The sequence below is a fragment of the Acinonyx jubatus genome, chromosome D4 (assembly GCF_027475565.1).
Source record: "Acinonyx jubatus isolate Ajub_Pintada_27869175 chromosome D4, VMU_Ajub_asm_v1.0, whole genome shotgun sequence".
In the NCBI taxonomy this organism is placed as follows: Eukaryota; Metazoa; Chordata; class Mammalia; order Carnivora; family Felidae; genus Acinonyx; species Acinonyx jubatus.
The window spans coordinates 60,750,904-60,767,289 of NC_069391.1; the positions used below are offsets into that span (position 1 = coordinate 60,750,904).

The following is a 16,386-nucleotide window of genomic DNA, read 5'->3' on the forward strand; positions in this document are numbered from 1 at the left end:
TTGTATATAAGTGATGAATTGTTGAATTATACTCCTAAGTCCAATATTGCACTGTATGTTAATTAACTAGAATTGAAATACAAAATTGAAAAATAACAAAAAAAAAGGCCTTATTCACTGCCATGAACTAATATATAAAGTGCCAGTGATTTTAGTGTTTCTACACTGCATGTATGGAATATTCTAATCCAACATGAAGGTTTATTGAAATAAGTTGCCTCAAAAAAAAAGATCTGTGCATGCCATCTTTCTCACATCCATTACCCTCCATTACTCAGGTGTCTCTTCCATTGGACACCTGTCTAGTTTACTCAGGTGTAAGGAGACAGACCCTATGGTAGTTGTACTTTGCAGGAAGTATATAATTTATGAGTAGTTCATTGTTTGCTTTGGAGAAGGAATATGTTCAAGGATGCCAGTTTCAAAACCATTTTACTATTTATTGTGTTCTTTGGTTTTTCCTTTTCCTTATCAAACATTTGTGCAAGATCTACATAAGTAGGTTAGGAATACATCCAATGGAACCTTCTGAAATATAGCCAGAAAATAGGTCACACTAAATCATAGCAAAGGTGGGTGGTCAAGTACCACAACACTACAACAGAAACACATGTGCAGACACAGACACACACACACACACACACACACACACACACACACACACACACGAATGAAATCTTACATTTGAAAGACAGCAGGTGCCAGTCAAAAAGTATGCTCGACAAAAACACTGAAAAATATATACTAAACTTTAGATTAAAATAACTGGGATTAGCTGTGCACTTTATATAATGTATTCATAGCTTTAAGACTTTGTAAGCTGCCTATTTTTTCAAATACCACCTTTTCAATTAAAAGGGTGCTTACTTCTAATGGAAGAATTCATTACAATAAATCAGATGAGATTTTTGCACTCTTATCCAGGGTGATTTTATGCTCAAAAGCTCAATAACATTGAAAAAACTATTATATTTAAGACATTTTTGGCATTAAAGGAAGGGTAAAGTTGCCTTAAAACAGTCCTTTTTGGTTCAAAAAGCAAATAATTGGGAGAAAAAAATAAAGGAAACAAAAACCCTAAAATGAGTAAAAATGTAGACTCTATTGAAGGAACTGCAGCTTTATACTTCATTTCACTGAAACTAAATAGGCATCCTCTGTTCTGTAGAATGACTGGATTAGGCTGCCAAGTTAGCCTGAATTTTATTTACAGTTTTCACTGCTATGATTCAGCAATTGTCCATTACTCTCAAATAATCAAGGTATGGTGGAAAATATAGCCACATTATGGTACCAGCTCTTGAGAGCACAACCCCTGGCATATGCAATTTACACAAAGAGAAATACTGGAATGAATTTGAACTTTTGTATGCTTGAAAACTAAAGCATATTCAATGTAAACAGGGACAATTCACAATGCTCTGAACCAAATTACCAGATTCCATGAATTCCTTCTGGTTAGTTGTCAAACATTTTGGGGAAGAATCCATACTTGAAGTCCAAATGAAGAATAAGGGATAAGTAATAGCTACCAGAAATATATTTTGGAAATGTAGTATTCACAGTACTTCCTGCCAGAGAACTTCTCAAGGCAATTTAGAAATGCTAAAATGTTACCTTCATAAGGAAAAACTCATTTAATGTAAATTATATGATGTTTTCCTCACATTTGACAAAGTGTACCAAACTTAAAGTCAATCTATAGAGGAGAGTAGATGTTCTTTTTGGTCATCATTTATGAAACAAACAGTAATATAAACATGACTGAACCCCACATCACAGTTAAGAGGAATGAAGTCCTGATTAAACATCTGGATCTCTTTAATAGCAACTTCAATATAATCATCAGTAACCACAGAGCTTTGGAATATTAGAATAAGAATGTGTGATCCCAAGCAAAGCTTTAGATGAACACCTCTAGCTCCATTCAGGGTTTGGAGTTGGGAATTCAACAAATAATAGAGTATGAGCTGAAAAAGCACTGACATTCCAGCACCTGTTGCTCATTAACTGAATCCACTTGGACAAGGAATTATACCTTTTGGCACTTAGGTTGCTTATCCTTGAAGCAGGGATAATACTACTCATGTGGCCTCATTCACACAGAATTGTAGCACCAAAGCCAGCAGCAGGACAGCAGTAGTAAAAGAGAAAGTAATAATATGGCTTTCATTTTCTGAGTGTTTATTCTGTGCCATGGACTAAAAACATGGTGAGCATAGGCATGCCATCATTTCTAGACAAGGAAGCTGAGTCTTAGAGGGCAAAACTTGCACAAGGTTGCATATGTGCTGCTGGCAGAATCCAAGTGTGAACACAAACTACTCTGGAGGTCATGATCTGATTCACATCTCAAATGCATTCCCATGTGTCATCTAATGAGGTATTGATGGTACACTGTAAATGGCAAAGCACCACAGTAATGCAATGTGTTATTATTGCCATTTTTTAAAGTTTTTAAAATGTATTTTCTTCTGAATATGTAATACTATTCTTAGCAAGAGCCCATTAATTCAAGAAATTAAGGAAAAAGCATGAATGAATATGCAACTTGTCACCTAAAACATGGAAAATAAGTTTAAAATAGAGGTGACGGTGGTGTCATTTCGTACATTTGTACATTCACACACATCCGCACAAAGTCTCAACCCGCAAACATCAAGTATCTCTCAAAATGCCAATGGAAGTTGCTGGAATCATTAAAAATCCAGGAGATTTGTTGTGTATGGGTCATGACTCCCCAAGTCCATACTGACACCCTGGCAGTCTGCTCACTGAAGGTTATTAGAGATATAGGACAAGCATGTTAGGCTGCAAATAGTCAGTGGCCAAGCCTCCCAGGGATAACAAAGGGCAGCAAGTTAGCAAAGCTGAAGCTTTAGCCTCCTTGTTGGCAGCAAAAAACAATTACAGGGAACTGGAAAAGTAACAAAGGCATATCAACCATCTCCACACTGTCCTAGTTTTTCTAAGCACTTAAAACAGACAAAAGATTCCATTTACTAAGGACAGGTAAACTAATTTATAGTTAAATTCACACGCTATTTACTTGCAAACACTCTTTTCCCAGAAATAGGTTCAGTCCTGAGTGAAATAGAAAAAAACAGAAAAAAGTGACCTCTATACTTCCCTTCTACATTTCTCCTTTCTGAAATTGTCCTCATTCCTCCTAGGGCCTCCACATGCTATACCTAGCTGATCCCATCACAGACAACAAGGACCCAAATGTTTATGACCACCTCCATTCTCCCTTTATTGTGTTACTGCTCTTTGTTTCTTCCAGAAGAGATGAAATAAAACCCAAAGGCCAGAATGTACAGGTACATGGATTAAACACTGCATGTTTTCAGGTGGTACTTTCACATCATTCCCTTCTCAGAAGTGATCTCACCTTCATCCTGGATATGTGCGGTGCACAATCTATACAGCCATACTCAGTTAGACCTACATACAGATCCAAAATCAGAACAGGCATAAAGAATTTTATTCATTCATCTGTTCATTCACTTATTCAACTCAATAAATAATTATTGTATCTAGCATGTGCCAGACACTGATGGGTCCTGGGCAAATACAAGTAAATAATAATGTACAATCCCTGCCCTCAAGGAACTCACAGTCTACATGTCAACAATAAGTAACATTACAGAGTAGAGCATCCTAGCCATGGGACAGGAGGGAATTCTTATGCAGTCCTGGCATCAGGGAAGGAAAGGAGGGCCTTACCACATTTGGGTTGACCTTATGTCGAAAGCATGTGATGTTCACCACGTATGGCCAATCATCAGGCTCCATCAGCACCCCAGCAGCATGAGCACATGTGACATGGAAGGAGGCTGGGCAACGGCCATAGGAACACTGGATGCAGGCTCCAGAGACCTTCTTGACCCGGTGTCTGCAGAAGATGCATTTCTGTAGGGTGAAAATGAAGAATATCAATTCAAACTCTGTAACTCAGCTTATTTCCACACTTCAGAGAATAATAGCTATTAGAGATGCAGAAAACTGATTACATCAACAAGTTCTGGCCCTCCAGGGGCCCTAGTGGTGAGAGCAACTGTGAAAATATAAGTCATGTACTTCTAATGAAACGCACTGCTATGGTCACATACTACCAAACACATGTTGAAACATCTGTGGTTAAGAAAGCCAAAGCCTTTTGCATATGCTTCTCCAGTCACAGTGAGGAAAAGCCCCCAGGGTGCTCCTATAAATCACCCATGAATGCTTAAGTTACCTCCCTTTTACCTCCTGCATGGCAGGACTTTTGGTACATCAAGAGATAGAATATGGGTTTGGAATACAGGTACCTACTCTCCTAAGTTAGATGAAGTCTTCAGAAATATCCAAAATAGCATACAGATGGTCTAATTTTTCTATTTACAAGGAACTGTGTTAAATGGTCCAATGTGGAAAATAGGGGCTCAAGTGCTTAATAATACACATCTGAACCCTACATGACTGACACAAAAATATGCTTCCCAAAGTAAGAAAGTTGAAAATCACCCCAAAGGGCATGATTTTGTTGAGTATTCATAGCTGACTATGCCTGAAGAGAGAATGAAAATAAAAACAGCAATCTAAAAACTACCACAGTCTAAAAATTAAATCACATACAGTTGGCCCTAGACATTATTAGTATATTTGTTATGAAAGATGAGAAAAATCAAACAGCTTCACTATATGTACAATTAGTAAATACTTAAGGACTAGAAACAGTGGGTGTAGAATAAGGTTCAGAAAGCAGAAGAAACAGAATGATCTAAAAGCTTGACTTTTCATTCCTATGGATAAAAAGGGTCTGCAATCTGATCAAATGCTTGTGTGCTCTTTTATAGGAACATTTTCCTTCCTGGGACAGGAACGGTACTTAAACTCAATGTCTTTTGGGGATTGTAGTATTTTATCACAGACCTTAAGAATCAATGTGCACTTAACTTTTCACTCTTCTTTGCCTTCACATCCGATCAGCAACTTCAGTCTTACAGATTCTGTACCTTAATCTTGCTCTGATCTTTCCCTATCCATCTATATCAACTGCCACTGCCTCTGCTCATGGTACCCAGCATAGAAGTGTCCTCCTAACCAGTCTTTTATTTCATTCCACTTCAATCATCCTCCCCAGGAAAAGGCCAGTGATCTCCTTACAACATAAATCTAAGGTCAGCCCCCTGCTTAAATGTCCTTCAATGGCTTCTCCTTATCTCCAAAATATTCCAGAAAAAAAGGAACAGTATGAGATGGAAGAGGAAACCTTAGAAAAGGCCCTTATGGTCCATATGAGCAGTCTTATTTCTCACTAGTCCCCATAGGGGCTCTACACTTCAGGCATTTATCTGATCTCCCTATACATCTAGATTCAATATACAATGAAGCATTTTTAAAGTGGGGGTTAAGAATGTGGCTTAGCTGATTTAAAAACTACACACAAACACACAGAACTGAAACAAGATCCATTATAATCTGAATAAAAGCATTATTTAATATCTTGATGTCTTGGCAATTCTTGTTATCAGTTTCAATACATTCTTGGTAATTCTTGGTAGTATTTTTTTTAATACTTATTTTTGAGAGAGTAAGGGGGAGAGGGAGACAGAGAAAGAGTGTGTGTGTGTGTGTGAGAGAGAGAGAGAGAGAGAAGGGGAGCGGCAGAGAGATACAGGGAGACACAGGATCCGAAGCAGGCTCCAGGCTCTGAGCTGTCAGCACAGAGCCCAATGCAGGGCTCAAAATCACGAACTGTGAGATCATGACCTAAGCTGAAGTCGGACGCTTAACCAACTGAGTCACCCAGATGCCCTGTTATTTTGGAATCTTTTTGCCAATTCCAATCTTTTGAAATGTGATGGCAGATATAATAGCAAAAATTCATAACAGGAGCCCCAGGCATAATCAGTCTTTTAAGAGCCTAATCATACTACCTAGATGTCAGCGTTTGAGTAAGTTCAGATAATGACAGATATGAAAGGAGAAACTGTTTCTTATTTTCCTAATTAAATAGGATTTTTTAAGAGTAGGAAAGAGTATTGTGATTTAGCTAATTAATGAATTGGTAACTCCAGCCTCTTCCATCATTAGCTTCCTCATTAAACAGAGACCTTCCAGAAAAGGTGAAGGAGGAGTGCATGGGTGGCTCAGTCGAGCGTCTGACTCTCGATTTCAGTTCAGGTCATAATCCCAGGGTCATGGGACCAAGCCCCATGTCAGGCTCTGTACTGAATATGGAGCCTGCTTGGGACTCTCTCTCTCCCTCTGCTCCTCCCCCCACTTGCACACATGCACACACAATCTTTCTCTCTCTCTCAAAAAGTTTTTTAGGGGCACCTAAGTGGCTCAGTCAGGTGAGCATCAAACTTCACCTCAGATCATGATCTCACAGTTCATGAGTTTGAGCCTTCATTGGGCTCTCTGCTGTCAGCATGGAGCCTGCTTTGGATTCCACTTTGGATCCTCTGTCTCCCTCTCTTTCTGCCCCTCCCCTGCTCTCTATCTCTCTCTCTCTCAAAAAAAAAAAAAGAAAAAAGAAAAAAGAAAGAAATAAAAAGTTTTTTTAAAAAGGCAAAGGAAACAGAGATAATACACTTAATCCCAGTGAGGATTCAATCCTTGGAATCTAATAAGGGAAGGGCCCTCTTTTCCCCCAGAGGCAGTCATCTCTAAGGATACAACTTTATCCTTTGCAAAATCAATCTAACTTCAGACTAGTATAATTTGATGCTTTGGAAGATGTTTATTCATAGAGTTGGAAAGTTTGACTTAAACATCAAGCAGGTTCTTGAGGAGATAAATACATAAAACCAAGTAGGGGAGACATTCTGTATCTTATAGTATAGCCTATGTTACATTTCCAAACCCCATTTTCACTTGCTGACTACTAAACCAGTTATTCTGTACCCTGGATGAAATGTCTATGGCAATCTGACACCTACACAATGTCTTAGCTACAGAATTTAATTCAGCAGGGCAAAGACAAGGACAAATAGATACTTCTTAAGAAATGTTACAGTGGAATAAGCACTATGAAAGAAGTAGAGACAAAGTGCTATGTGGAACCAGAATGACTGTGCAATGAGTCATGCTTGGAGGCAAGACAGGGAAGAAGGCCTTCAGGAAACACATTGCTGATTGGATCAAGATGGTAGAGTCAGCCTGTGTTACAAACTTCCCAGCTTCAACCCCTAAGTAAAGATAAAGGAAAAAGAGTGAAACCCTAATAGTACTGACTATCAAGAAAAGGTGTAACTAACCCCAGGGAGCAAATCCCCAGAAAACAGTAGATATCTCTGAGGAGACAGTTCTGGTAAGGCCAGTGCCAAGAGTGGAAGCAAACACCTAAAAGACAAGCTACCCACTGTCAGACCAGCCCATGGCCCATCCTGCCCCAATTATCATCAGCAGGTGAGGTCATCCTATCTGATCTGAATCTGAGTCCTGTGATCTGACCCATCATTCACCAACAAGACAAGTAGATTTTCATTTGGGCTGAGAAAAGAAAAAGTACACCCACGATGTGCAACCAAAATACAATCAGACATTTTAAAAACCAGAAACATTTGAAGGAAAACAAAAATAAATGAGAGGTGCTATGATTATTACCAAATAGAAGAATATCTGACCTAAGGAGTCAGGTAAGTGAAAGCAGATGAGTTTAAAAGAGGTACAGTACAGATTATGATACAGATTCCAAAATATACCCCATCAATTAAAAAAAAAATGAACAACTACATAGCTCTAAGACATTCAAAATATCATTGTTAAAAAGAATCAAGATGGAGTGCCTGGGTGACGCAGTAGGTTAAGCGTCCAACTCTTGATTTCAGCTCAGGTCATGATCTCACGGTTTATGGTTCAAGCCCCACGTCAGGCTCCACACTGACAGCACAGAGCCTGCTTGGAATTCTCTCTCTCCCTCTGCCCCTCCCCTACTCATGCTCGCTCTCTCTCTCTCAAAATAAATAAACATTAAGAAAAAGAAGAATCAAGGCCCGCGGCAGAGGGTGGCGGCAGGCAGGCAGACAGGCAGGCAGGCTGGCAGGTGCATGGGTGAAGCACGGCACCCGCTGGGCTTGGGACGCGTGGAGCAGGCTCTTGAGGCTCCCAGCTGCAGCCACTGGCATCTACGGCCATACCACCCTGAACACGCCAGATCTCCTCTGATCTCGGAAGCTAAGCAGGGCCGGGCCTGGTTAGTACTTGGATGGGAGACCACCTGGGAATACCGGGGGCTGTAGGCTTTTGCCTTTGGCCTCCTTGACCTCTCCTTTGGGCCCCCACCCGCCCCCCCCCCCCCCCCCTGTCCTTCTCTCCCCAGGCAGCGGGGCTCCTGGGGCCAAACACACCCCAGCCACTGCTCCCTCAGCCCCTCCCGGGCCAGCAGAGCGGCCTGGCCAGGCCCCGCCCCACCCCGCCCTGCCCGCATGCCCCACCCCACTTCACAAGGGGCACGCTCCCAGCTCCGGCACCGGCCAAATCCCACTGCACCTGCTGGAAGCCACACCCAAGCTTTGCACCTTTCCTGACACACCACCCACACCCGCACCTGCACGGAGGGGGGGGTGTGGTGCGGGTGGGACCAGGGGTTGGCGCCTGGGGGCTGGAGGGTGGGGGCTGGGTGGGTGGATTAAAAAAAAAAAAGAAAAAAAAAAGAAAAAGAAGACTCAAGATGTATTGGATTACATCCCAAATTAGCAACTGGAAGAGGGAGCCTATAGAACAGAGAAGAAAATATCAAAATAAGTAAAATAGAACACAAATGCTAACCAGTTTGGTAAAATCCAGATATTCTATTATCTTTCCAAAAGGCATTTTAGAGGAATAAAAACAGACAAAATAACAGAAATTTTTTCCAGACCTGAAAAAAAAGCCCAACAGGTAGAATCAAGTAAAAAAAACAAAAACAAAACAAAAAAAAAAAACCAAAAAAAAGAAAAAAAAAAAAGAAAAAAGAATCACCTAAACACATCTTAGACTTCAAAATAAAAAGAGAAAATCCCAAAATCTTCCAGAAAAGAAAAGAGAAAAATAAGATTACCATCAGATCTCTAATTTGCAAAAGTGAATGTTAAAAGACAATGAAGCAATGTCTTTGATTTCTGGAAGAAAATTAAATTTGGTCTATAGTCAGCCTAGTTATCATTCAAATGTGAGGGCAAACATAGGAATTTTTCCTTCTTCTTTCATAAACAAGGATCAGAAGTAAGTGTGAAGTGAAGAACAACCAAAATGCTAAATATGTAGATAAGTCTAAATGAATATTGACTTTATGCACAATAATAGTAATGTCTTCTGGGTTTCAAATATAGAGAACATGAACAGATGACAACTAAAGCGTATAAGAAAGAAACAGTAAAAGTGACATTTAAAATGTCTAAGGTTCTTGAGTTGTTTGGGACAAGGGTGAAAGTACCAATTAACTTATAGTGTGAAAAACGAAACAGAATAAGGAAAAATAATAAATTCAAACAAAGGCATGAAAGGAAGGAAACAGAAGCAGCACAGACAGGAGTAAAGGGAAAGCATATTGTAATCTGGCAGAACTGAACTCAAATATGCCAGTATGTTATGTGTAAACAGACTAAACTTTATAGACCATGGGTAGCAAACTTTTTGTTACAGTGCCAGATAATAAATATTTTAGGCTTGTGTAGTATATAGTCCCAATTGCAACCACTCAATTCTGCCATTGTAGCACAAAAGCAGCCATGGATAATCTGCAAATGATGAGTGTCATTGTGTTCCAGTAAAACTTTATATACAACAATAAACACACACCTTAGTTTGCTGACCCCTGCTTTGGCCATAGACACATATTTGAAGATAGTAGGCTGAGAAATGATAGAGTTAGTATTTAAAAGTAGCCACTCTAGCAGCAAGAGGGATCAAGGTGGAAAAACTGTTAGGAAGCCACAGAAAAACTGAGGCACAGGATAATGAGGCCTTGGGTTCAGGAAACAGCTATTAGGAGAAAGGTAAACTTTGAGTTTTTTACTCTTGTTACCCTTTGTTGATAGAGGTTCTAGGTGTTCCTCTGAATAGAGCTCCGCACTTAAGATCAGAGTTGAACACACCAGCATTCTTCTCGAAGCTAGAACAAGCAATCCTAAAATTCACATGGAACCACAAAAGGCCCCGAATAGCCAAAGTAATTTTGAAGAAGACCAAAGCAGGAGGCATCACAATCCCAGACTTTAGCCTCTACTACAAAGCTGTCATCATCAAGACAGCATGGTATTGGCACAAAAACAGACACATAGACCAATGGAATAGAATAGAAACCCCAGAACTAGACCCACAAAAGTATGGCCAACTAATCTTTGACAAAGCAGGAAAGAATATCCAGTGGAAAAAAGACAGTCTCTTTAACAAATGGTGCTGGGAGAACTGGACAGCAACATGCAGAAGGTTGAAACTAGACCACTTTCTCACACCATTCACAAAAATAAACTCAAAATGGATAAAGGACCTGAATGTGAGACAGGAAACCATCAAAACCCTAGAGGAGAAAATAGGAAAAGACCTCTCTGACCTCAGCCGTAGCAATTTCTTACTTGACACATCCCCAAAGGCAAGGGAATTAAAAGCAAAAGTGAACTATTGGCACCTCATGAAGATAAAAAGCTTCTGCATAGCAAAGGAAACAACCAACAAAACTAAAAGGCAACCAACGGAATGGGAAAAGATATTTGCAAATGACATATCGGACAAAGGGCTAATATCCAAAATCTATAAAGAGCTCACCAAACTCCACACCCGAAAAACAAATAACCCAGTGAAGAAATGGGCAGAAAACATGAATAGACACTTCTCTAAAGAAGACATCCGGATGGCCAACAGGCACATGAAAAGATGCTCAACATCGCTCCTCATCAGGGAAATACAAGTCAAAACCACACTCAGATATAACCTCACGCCAGTCAGAGTGGCCAAAATGAACAAATCAGGAGACTATAGATGCTGGAGAGGATGTGGAGAAATGGGAACCCTCTTGCACTGTTGGTGGGAATGCAAATTGGTGCAGCCACTCTGGAAAACAGTGTGGGGGTTCCTCAAAAATTTAAAAATAGACCTACCCTATGACCCAGCAATAGCACTGCTAGAAATTTACCCAAGGGATACAGGAGTACTGATGCATAGGGGCACTTGTACCCCAATGTTTATAGCAGCACTCTCAACGATAGCCAAATTATGGAAAGAGCCTAAATGTCCGTCAACTGATGAACGGATAAAGAAATTGTGGTTTATATACACAATGGAGTACTATGTGGCAATGAGAAAGAATGAAATACGGCCCTTTGTAGCAACGTGGATGGAAGTGGAGAGTGTTATGCTAAGTGAAATAGGCCATACAGAGAAAGACAGATACCATATGTTTTCACTCTTAGGTGGATCCTGAGAAACTTAACAGGAACATATGGGGGAGGGGAAGGAAAAAAACAAAAGAGAGAGAGAGGTTAGAGTGGGAGAGAGCCAAAGCATAAGAGACTCTTAAAAAATGAGAACAAACTGAGGGCTGATGGGGGGTGTGAGGGAGAGGAGGGTGGGTGATGGGTATTTAAGAGGGCATCTTTGACAATAAATTTGACAATAATTTGACAATAAATTTGACAATAAATTCCATATATTTAAAAAAAAAAAAAAGATTAGGGTTGAACAGTCTGTCCCCTGGGGGAAAGAACCTCGCTAGCAGTGGATGGGGTAGAGGCAAAAGTAATTCTAGAGGGACAGGGATAGAAGGGAGCTTATGGATGGCAAGGCAAGATTATCAGGCATTTGAAAGCAGAAAAGATTCAGAAAGACAGGGCCATTCTTCCTGCAGGTCTCAGAGGTGTCAGTGTCCCTCTAGGAAAGGGATGAGGAACCAACTGGTGGATGACAATTAATGAAGGAGATTTGAGAAGTCAAATAAGGCAGCCCAGAGGATCATTGTTTTTGGTGCTTTAGAACAAAGTTGAGGAGGGGCTGCCCTCCAGGCAGGCCAACCACAGCAGGAAAATGCTAGCACAGATGACACTAGAGAGATTTTAAAGTGTCATTTTCCTTGAGAGGATGCTTGGGATGTAACAGATACTCAGTGAAGGTTTGCTCAATTAAACTGAATCCAAACAAGTAGATTAGGATGAAGCTATGGACCTGCTCACCTTTTTCCTTAACAGTCAAAAAAAAAAAAAAAAAAAAAAGTCCTTCATTATAGAAGTATGCCACAGGGACATTAGAGCAGGTCACAGGGAGACCTGCTTAACACAGATTGCTGGATCCACCCCTAGAGTTTCAGTGTGTCTGGCTAGGGCCACCAAATTTGCATTTCTAACAAGTTCCCAGTGGTGCTGATGTTGCTGATCCAGGGATCACACTTTGAGAACCATGGGTTGAGGGTTAAAGGGTTAAAGGATGTTGATTATTCTGAGCCTCTTAGGATAAGGCAATTCAGGAAGTACAATGATTTTTCATCTATTCTTCTGTGTCAAGGGCTTAGAGAATCCTCGAGCGAGTATGATTTATAGAGCACTGTACTTTCTTGGGGGACTGGATTTCCATACTTATTCCAATGGCATAGGCCATTAAGGCTCCTAATGGATTGAGGAATTAATGAAGTATCTGGCAATGAAGCTTTGTGTATCATTAGATTCCTTGAGCACAAAGGGCATCAAGAAATGATGAGCTGTGAAGGAGTTGGAAGTTCAAAGCACATCCATTGCCTTTTTTTCCCTTTTAATATGATTTGTAGTATGATTTTATTGTTGTTTTGCCAATTTAGTGATTGTTTTTCCTTCCTAATATAGGCAGGTAATTCCCAAACAGGCACAAATGCTTTTTAATTAGTGTTTCCCTATCAGACAACTAACAAGCTAATGATAATGATATAGTAGCTAATTCCCTTTTCCTTTTGCTCTCCAAAAATGCTTTTTCCAAGCACTACACAGACTCACACCACTCACACCACGCAGAAATGTCTGACCTCAGCCATCTAAGCATGTTACAAACAGAAGACACTATGAAATGGTACAGTAAAACTCAATTCTGAATACTCATGCATCAGCTCATAAGTCCTCTGTCTCCCCACCCTCCTCACGAAAAGTTATTTCTACACTTCAAGTTCAGAGCATTAAAATATATGGTTCATGATGTCAAGTGTGTTGCATTAAATCTTTATTTATGATATGTATCAGAAGCCATTTATCTCATTGCTTTTTGTTCAGTGAGATTCACCATGCAAAAAAATGAGAAGCTAAGAAAAAGTCAAGACGCAGGATAAAGAGGAAAGGGCAGAGGAATGAGCTCAGTCAGGCCAAGAGACACAGCTAGAAAAATGGGCAGAGGTGGTAGGGATCAGATCAAAGTCTGCACTTATTCAAAACAAGGCTAGAGAGTCATTGTTGACCCTGAGAAATTTAAAGAAGCACAAAAGAATTCTAGAACTGGAAAGGCCATAGTAGTTCATACATAAACTGACAAATTAACAAATGACTCTTGAAAAGTACTATGTCAACAGCCCAGTCACACTTTTTATTTTAGATCAGAAGATACACCACAGAGAAGCTCATCAAATAGGAATCTGTCTGGAAGCACCTTTTAACCCCAGCACCAGAACACTGACTGCACACAGCAGGTGTATAATACGCACTGATTAAATGAATTATTGTTTCCTTATTATAGATCATGTGTTAATCCATTCTTTTGGCCATTTCAATACTTATTAAATATCTTCCATATAAAAGGTACTTTGCTAAATGTGAAAGGAGATATAAAAGTGAAAAAGATATAATCTGTATATTCAAGGAGCTCAATCTGGCATACAAAAATAGCTGTAACAAAAGCTTTGCAGTGGTCATCACAATAAGCAAGATAAAGTGCTACTGGATTTGGAAGGAGAGAGGGCTGGAGAACCAAGGTGAGGCCAACATGTGGCCTCAATTGGTCACTTCCCCCACCCCCAGCACTTCCACCATCCTTCTCTCACTGAGGGGAAAGACAGGATGACCTTCATGACAGCCATTTGAGGGACACCACATACAGGACAAGACAGCAGGTATGATTCTGCTTGAATGGCTCAGGTCATGTGGCAGCAGAGCTCAGGCAAGTGACCTGTGCACCTCTCTGAACTGAGGGCACAAGTCACCAAGTCCAGGCACTGTCGGGTCAGTTCCATCAGTCTGGCTCTAGAGAACTTGTAATAAAGTAAAAATAGGATTTCTCCAAAGTCAGAAGTTTCCTATAACTAATTTCTTGGAGTTTAGAGACAACATGCAGTGCTTTCTTACCAGGTCAGACACTGTCTTGGAGAGTGTTGGGGACGTTCTGTACATCAACCGAGCCTGCAGCAGCAGGGATACAGGGTTTGCCACATGGTTCAGAGAAGCTGCCAGCAGGGTTTTAGAAAACTAGGGAGGCTAGCAAAAGCAGGTGGTGCTCGCCTTGGAATGACCAGCAGGTGTTAGCCAGTGCATGTGCAGTAGCATGGGAAAGAGGAAGGACATTCTAGATAGATGTAACAAAGCTCAGAGATGGAAAAACAGGCAAAACTAACTGAAGTGTGAGCAAAGCTAAGGGATGAAAGGCTGGAAAGGCAAGCTCTCAGAAGGTCTTAGACGGTACCTGACACAAACCTCACCTTCTCTTGCCAAGATGAGAGACTGGGGAAGGTTTAGTAGTGTTGGTTTATTTTAGATGGAAAACAGAACAGCTATTTTATTAGTTTTCTGAGTGACTTAGGTTTAAACCCAGGCAACCAAGCAATTCCCAAACCAGCCCATCCAGAAAATCAGAACAACCTTTGGCTAAGAATGCTTGTTGGTCAGGTATGTCTCTTTGCTTGTCCATCTTTTGCTTCTCAGGGGTTGGACAAATTCTACTCATCTTCTTACCAAAGGCACCTGGCACAGTTTACAAAGTATCTGGGAAGTATGCTGACCAAAGACCACACTTCTGCCTTCCCTACACAGACAGGATTTCATAGTATTTGGAAGCCCGGACTGGGAAGTCAGAGAGATGTGGTTTTGACTCTAGTTCTGCACAGGTACAACACAAGGGCAAGTCACAGGAGGGGTGGGGGAAAGGGGCCTGAATACACATAAGTGAAGAGACGGTCCTGGGGGAAACAGGCTAGCCTCTGAATGCTTCCTGGCCTTCTTTCCTATCCTCCCTAAACATAAAACAGCTTCCCCTCTGCACTTACTACCTGGGCTGCACAGAAAAACCCAGACATAAAAGCAGCATTTGCAAATAAATTAAAGGCAGCATCACAATCTCTTGTTGAAATAGGCACTTCACTGATAGTATATAGCAGCATTTGCTGAATCACAAAATAGGCAATGTTATCTATGTTGGGAAAAATCAATCACTTATCATTTCTACTTCTCTAACAGCCTGTTTGGATTCCACCCTTCATTTCAAGTTTATTTCAAATTTAAAGGGCAAAGGGGGCATACAATTACAGCATACAGAGAGCTTTAGAACAAATCTTATTCCGAGTACTTATTAAGTGTCACTAAACATCTTTCAGCCGATAGGAGGGAAAAGCAAGCCTCCTAAATCACAAAATAAACATTCTCTAAGTACTTTTGTATTTGCATTTTTATTTCTTTTTATGTTAATATTAAAGAGCACCTGTTTCCTACAGGAAATTTCATTATTTGAAATTATTGTTTACAAGAGATCAAACAGGAATTCTTACTCCCCTTGAATAAAGCATTTAATTGAACTCAAAATTACTGAATTATTTACTTAATTTTTTTTAAAACCCTCTGTTCTTTTTGGTACAAGTAAGCCCTGCTAAAGTTACTGAGGGTGCTCTCCACCCAATTAATAAAAAACAACCCAGATTTGTAAATTACTTGTAACTTAGGAGGATTTCTAAACTCATTTTCTTTAGATCTCTCTGAATTAAGGTTGGAAATGATAATATTTTAATCATTTAATTCTCAGTGTTAAATTTAAAAAGAAACAATTTTCCTGTTTCACACAACTTTGGAAGGCTGGCTTACAAAGCTTTCCACTGCTCCAAGGGCAGCCCCCACCCTCTGCCCCTGGCCAAAGAAACTTTATTTATTATGAATATCAGGTATGATTTGCTATTGGCATTATCAAATCAAGGACTATAAAACATTTTCTATTTATTTCTGGCCTTGAGCCTGACGTTCTAAAGATATATGACCAAAAAATAAATACATCAAAGACAGAGACCGTAGCAGTATTTGTTTTGAGACAGTGCAAACATCCAATCTCATGAAAGACTGCAGTATTGTTTTGTTCAATTTTTTTTTTTGAGAGGTGCGTATAGTTTCTTAAATCTCTGTTTTCTGTAGATTTATTGAAATTTCTTAAATCTCTGTTTTCTGTAAATTTGTTGCATTCATTGGTGAAATCTGGGTTGGAAGAGTAAAAACATTT

The 16,386-nt window shown here is 40.0% G+C and overlaps 1 protein-coding gene and 1 non-coding gene across 24 annotated transcripts in view; one reads left to right on the forward strand and one right to left on the reverse strand.

Annotated features, from left to right (window-relative positions):
- Positions 1-16,386, reverse strand: part of KDM4C (lysine demethylase 4C) — a 425,929-nt gene that overhangs the window by 66,604 nt on the left and 342,939 nt on the right. For 22 of the 23 annotated variants that reach the window (XM_027047047.2, XM_027047048.2, XM_053205108.1 and 19 more), the window contains one exon: positions 3,727-3,912. In XM_027047047.2, coding sequence (XP_026902848.1) covers positions 3,727-3,912 — 186 coding nt within the window. Of the gene's footprint in view, positions 1-3,726; positions 3,913-16,386 lie in introns of those variants that run through there. The other variant, XR_008291191.1, reaches the window with a different exon arrangement.
- LOC113595894 (5S ribosomal RNA) lies at positions 8,116-8,234 on the forward strand. Its single transcript, XR_003416554.2, has one exon. It is a non-coding gene; the product is annotated as a 5S ribosomal RNA (ribosomal RNA).